This window comes from Sinocyclocheilus anshuiensis, unplaced genomic scaffold (genome assembly GCF_001515605.1).
Source record: "Sinocyclocheilus anshuiensis isolate Anshui unplaced genomic scaffold, SAMN03320099.WGS_v1.1 scaffold937, whole genome shotgun sequence".
Lineage (NCBI taxonomy): Eukaryota > Metazoa > Chordata > Actinopteri > Cypriniformes > Cyprinidae > Sinocyclocheilus > Sinocyclocheilus anshuiensis.
In genome coordinates, this window is record NW_015554129.1 from 290710 (window position 1) to 296780 (window position 6071).

The 6071-nt window shown below is 38.4% G+C and overlaps 1 protein-coding gene across 1 annotated transcript in view; it reads right to left on the reverse strand.

Moving 5' to 3' along the window:
- LOC107670234 (solute carrier family 22 member 6-A-like) overlaps positions 1-3692 on the reverse strand; it is a 26863-nt gene extending 23171 nt beyond the window's left edge. Inside the window, exons 1-2 of the mRNA XM_016462771.1 lie at positions 3310-3692; positions 2537-2640 (exon numbers count right to left, since the gene is read on the reverse strand). Of these exons, the coding sequence (XP_016318257.1) occupies positions 2537-2640; positions 3310-3669 (464 nt within the window). The 5' untranslated portion in view covers positions 3670-3692. The remainder of the gene's footprint in view (positions 1-2536; positions 2641-3309) is intronic.
- Positions 3693-6071: the final 2379 nt, after the last annotated feature.

Genomic DNA, 6071 nt, shown 5'->3' on the forward strand with positions numbered 1-6071 from the left:
CGACTCTGTTCCTCTTTCGGGCTTGAACTGATGGTAAAACTAATGACATTATTTACTGTCTTTGCATTTATTTTGAAAGATGAAGCTCGCGATTATGGTAAGGAACGTTACATTTCCGACGAGTGCTTGCGGTGTTCGGCCAATCACAATGCACTGGGTCAGCTGGCCAATCAGAGCAGACTGCGTGTAACAGGGTCAAAAAGGTGTTTCCACTTGCTACACTAATTTTCATGTATGGTCCCTTTAATTGCACTCTACCTGCACGCTCCACCCAGATAATGAACTAGTTCCGGTAGGGTCATTTAGATTCGCGCCAGCCGAGAGGGTGACTGGCTGCAGTGAGTGAGTGCTCCGTGATAAAAGTATATTGTACTAATTGTATAACCATCTTATGGACTAATATTGATAAATACGTGTGTTTAAATGAATACTGTATGATTTGTGTTCATGCTACATTATATTTGTGGTAACATCAAGTTTGTTCACCTTATTATAGAGCATGCACGAGGGTGATTTGCGAATCTGATCACCGCTGTTTAATATGTTGTCAACAGGTACATATTTCTCAATTGTATTGTTGTATAACTGTTTATATAAATGTTAGTAATTTAGATTCACGCCAGCTGAGAGAGTGACTGGCTGCGAACATGCACGAGGGTGATTTGCGAATCTGATCGCCGCTGTTTAATATGTTGTCAACAGAATAAAAAGAATTTCAAGCGCGAATTGGTATCCATCCTGAGTTTTACACAACACAACGCAGAGACAACCCCGTTACACTAGTAACATGATAATAATGCTAACAACATGCTAGTAACACGCTAATCATGTTAGAAACATGTTAGTAACTTACTAATCATGCTATGCTAACCTGATTATAGCACTTAAAACCTGGAAAAGTCAGATTTTCATGATATGTCACCTTTAAGAATGTTCAACTTGACAAATTTATTGTAATTTAAACGTGTAAAGTTCAGTTGGAATAACTTTATGAGAGTGAGGTGAACTTTCAGTGCAAAAGTTTCCTTTATTTTTTTCACTCAACTTAAAAGGATAAATTCACTTCCAGAATAAAACTTCCCTGATAATTCACTCAGCCACATGTGATCCAAGATGTTCATGTCTTGGGGATCAACGGGTTGAAGATCCAAACTGCAGTTTTAATGCAGCTTCAAAGGGCTCTACACGATTCCAGCTGAGGAATAAGTGTCTTATGTAAAATTTCTGAGCATCCCGCATCTATAGTCTATCTATAAAATAATTTGTCTATAATTTTTTTATATGAAAAAACAGTGATTACAATTATATTTCACTACATGGCATACAAGTTTCAATGGACATTTTTAAATTATATTTTAGTTTACCATAAATGCTTGTCAGCACATGCAACGGTACACTTTATTCCAGAGAAAATATAATTTTGTATGTAAAAACATTACATTCAATTCACACTTTGGTAATGTTTTCATTATTTCCATTAAAAGTACTCTTTTTAAAAATATGCTAAAGGGTACTTCTTTTTCAGAAGGGTTATACTGGACTGGTCTGTTCTAAAATGGTTGCTGACAATGTAACAGAAAAGTCATGAGTTTGATTCCCAGGTAATGACTGGACTGATCAAAAGAATACATTCCTGGATGCAATGTCGCTTTGAGTAAAATAGCCTGCCACGTGTAAAAATGCAAACAGTAACATTTTAAATCTTATAATTTGAGAGGGTGCTCAATGCAGACTGCAGCATGTTGATGTAGAGGATTTTCATGGCAGACTGGATGTTTTTAATGTGCGCATGCACAAAAGTGCCTTGTGCTACAGTCTGTAACTAGGAGTACTTGTAAGATTTTGACATGAAATCATATGATCTAGACAACATTAAAACATGTGTTTGCTGTAGCACTGGGTTGTATTTAACCCAGCATTTTTTAGAGTGTGATTTGTGCCAACCGCAATATTGTTAGTGTGGTGAATTGTTGGCTGCCAAGAGCATGAAACCATCAAAGTTAAATTTTAAGCAATAAACTATTTTAGTTCTATATTGGATCCAATGTATAATCTGGGTTGTGAAGAAAAGCCTGTTTAGAACCACATACAGTGGATGGTGCACAGTCTCATGTAAACATCTGTAGTCTTTCCAGTATTTTAGAGCATTCCATCCCACATTCTCCCTTCAGTTTATTCAGCAGTTAATGTTGTCACACCACAGTGCTGCTGTGAACAGGACAGAAGCCTTCCCAGCCATCTCAGAAGTGTGACAGAGCATGAACTGTGTTTCTCACAAACAGAGTCACATTTGTCAGCTAATTGAAAGGGTGTGTTCAGAGTTTTTCTGAGACCTGTTTATGTAAAATATCCAAAACTTCCTGGTATTTAAGCTCTTGTCCAGGCACGTGCAGTTCACAAATCATCTTGTGTCAATCAGAACGGTTTCTAACCTGATATCAGTCCTTGAATTTCAGATCCCGTTTTTTTCCCCACTGGAATGGAAAGTTTGGGATGTGTGAGAGAGATTGTGTGCATTGAAAATTCTTCTACTTACGTATCAGAGAGGGTGCCAAACAAAACAGCTCCAACCAGCAGCCCAAACATATAGATAGAAGATCCAATGTTGTTCAAAGTGGCATTTTCACACACAAGGTCCCACTGTAAAATAAGGTCACAAGGTCAAAATAAAATAAATCAGTGTTATAATAATCAGATGGTTTGTGGAACATTATGGCTAGTTGTTGTCAGTCCAAGGTGGTTTATCAGTCCTAACCAGCTTGGTCAAGATGGCCTGCTATCTCCAAAATCAGTTCTCGGTTGGTACAGTAGCCTGCTGATCATCCATCTAGACTTACTACTGGATTTAGTTGAAATTTTCAGCAGGGACTGGAGGAGCCCACTGTCAGAAAAAAAAGTGCAAAAACTGTACCTTTAGAAGTACAACAGCTTGTCACTGTTGCAGTATAAAGGGACAACCTTGTACCTTATCTACCCCTAAAAGATTCATATTAATACCTTAGCATTGTATATATACTCTTAAGGTACTATTTAGTGGTAAATAAAGATGGCCCATGAAAGTACTGCCATAGTGACAATTCTGAATGAATGTACTTAATTATTTCATTATCACATTTTGGAATTAACTCTCATCTGTTTTCACCACAAAAATACCTTTGGTAGGATCTTGTTTCAGAAACTCTGTCCTCGAGGTCTATATGCATGGACTAGAGAAAGATGCCCCCCCCCCTCTTTTGTTAAGAAAGTGCAACACTGTGCATGTTACGACATCCTGTTATACAACCGTGATGTTTTGAGATTAGCACTCACCTCTGTGACAACAGTGCTGAGAAAGACTTCCTTGCTGAATTCCCATCCTCCCATGCAGCCGTTTGAAGTGGACGAATGCTCAGTAATTGGTAGACTGTGATTAAGCTGGGACAGAAGGCCATCCTGAACGGATGTGCAGGAATCCCCAGGAGCAATGCTGAAGTTGAAGCCCAGCCTAGGGCTACCAACGTCGCCCAGTGGCCAGGTGGATCTGCACAGGTGAGGGGGCACGGCCCCAGTGAAGACAGACACCAACATGTGGAAGGCCAAGAAGATCTGTGGCAGGCAGATCCACACATAAAGTGTCTTCTGGAAGCGTCCAAACCCTCCAATCCGGTCCAGGACTTCGTCAAAATTCATCCTGCCTTTTCTTGAATGTCACTTCATGAAAATTTACACAGCATCTATTCAGGTGATGATGACTGGGCCCACGAGTCTTAGGACACAGCTGAAGTTGGTGTGTTAGTGCACATGTAAGTAATGCTCTAGATGATGTCAGGTCGGTATTATGATATTATCAATGCTATGAAATGGGAATGGCTAGGAGGGACAGGCGCGTGTGAATGGCCGGTGTAGGTCTCCTCACACTTGTAGCAGAGAGAGAGAGAGAGAGAGGGAGGGAGGGAGAAGGAGAGACGGAGAGCGCTGCAGCGGAGTTCTGACTGTTTGGGTTGTTTGAGGGAAATATATGGAAGGGCGGGCTGGGAGTGACCCAGATATCTGAAATGAGCCAGTGAGCACGAGGGGGAGGGACTATTGAATGAAGGGGCGGGAATTATCTGTGACAGGAGGGAAGAATTACGTTCACACTCTCTCCATCTGCATTACAAACTCAAAGGCACCATTACATTCCTCTTCTCACCAGCCTCCCCCCTGCACTTGTTTCTTCCTCTTTATTTTCATTTCATTCACAAACTTTATGTCTGTGGGTGAGAGAGAGCAGAGGAAGTGTAAGAGAAAGTAAAGGTGGTTTGATTTTCTCTCTCCAACTTAAATAGTTTCTTTTACACACAAGAATTAGGGGACACACTTTAGTTTGGGGACCATTTCTCACTATTAACTGACTATTAACTATGACTTTTGCCTCAATAAACTCATAATTTGCTGCTTATGAATACAGTAGTTAGTAATGCAGTTGTTAAGTTTAGGTATGGGGAAGGGTTAAGGCAGGGGTTATTCAATTAGTTTTATTTGAGGGCCGGATTATTGAACAGAAATTTTGAAGGGGGCCAAGGGGGTTGGTGGCTGTCCCGATCTCTTTCTGAGGGGCCTATAAAATTAGAAATAAAATTTAAATGCATATTCAGCAGTAAAATATATAATATTATCAACACCAACATCTATAAATGGTTAACATTAGTGCTGTCTGTGAATCGATTGGAATAATAAAAAAACTAATTATTCACACATTTTTCTATAATTAATTGTAATTAACTGCATATTAATATATTTATATTGTCATAACTTCACATTGAACCTCCAAATTAATGTAGAAACAATATAAAGATGGTATATTTTAAATATGTGTTTAATGGCATCTCTTTACTAAGTAGCCTATTATTAACAATGGCCAGTATTTTTGATAACAATGCAATACTGCTACTGATGTCTCTATTAAATGCATTTCCCCCTCAATTTTAGCCATTAATTATAGCAATTCAACGTTACAGTATAATTGAAAGCCATTATTTTTAACATTTAGTAGGTTCTGAAAAATATAATTTTTAACTTTTAATTTAAGTGAACTTAAAACAATCTTCACATAAACCAGATGTGAAGGTGTATATGCATAAATGAATCTTTATTCAAGCTACAAAACTTAATCAGCCACTAGAGCAGTCGAGTGATTTATTTTCTTTTGTTCTGTGATTTACATCAATGAGACTTCATCAGATTTCACTTTAAAAGCAGCGCTGTCACTTTAAAATCTGATGCACACTACGCGTATCCGTATCTGACACGCATCCAATTTTCTCCCAACTCTTTACGGTCATTTAGGACTTTATAACTCAGTTAAGACCGTGTTTACGAGGTCACTCGCCAAAACCCAGCATTTTGACATAATTCTGTTTTTGTATGTTGAAGCGCTACAGGGCGGTATTCCAAAAAGCAGGTTATGTGACATACCCGGGTATGTTTGAGGATAAACGAGTAATCTCAGTCTTCAGTTCCAAAATCTGAGGTTACTTTCAGGGTATGTAAGTAACCATAGTAACTTGCTCTCTGAAGATAACCTGTTTTGGAGCAGGTTATGTTTCAGGGTTAGTTCACTTCAGTGCATGTGTGATCTACTGATGAGCCTTCAGTGGGCGTGACAGATAGCGCACAACATTATATAATATTACAATATGTAATATAGCCTATTATACACTCTAAAAAAGAAAAGGTGTTATATAGCACTAAAAGCGGTTCTTTGGCTTGTATAGGGGAACCACTTTTAGTGCTATTTAGCACCTATTTTTACAGGTGTTATATAGCACCTTTGTCAAATGGTTCCATGTAGAACCATAAGAGGTGCCATATAGCACTTTTTCTCAACAATGGTGCACCAATCATAACTCATCCATGGCTCCCAGCATGCATTGCGACATGAATAAATTATGCAGCTGCATTGTCTTAGTCTTTTCTTTTATTCTTACTATTTTCTTTTATTTTTGTTGACTTTTTACTGCCTTGTTTTGTGACGTTCAAAAATCATATAAAAAATTATCAGGATATTTTGTCACCATTGCTGAGATTCACATGCTGATTCTTCATGTCTA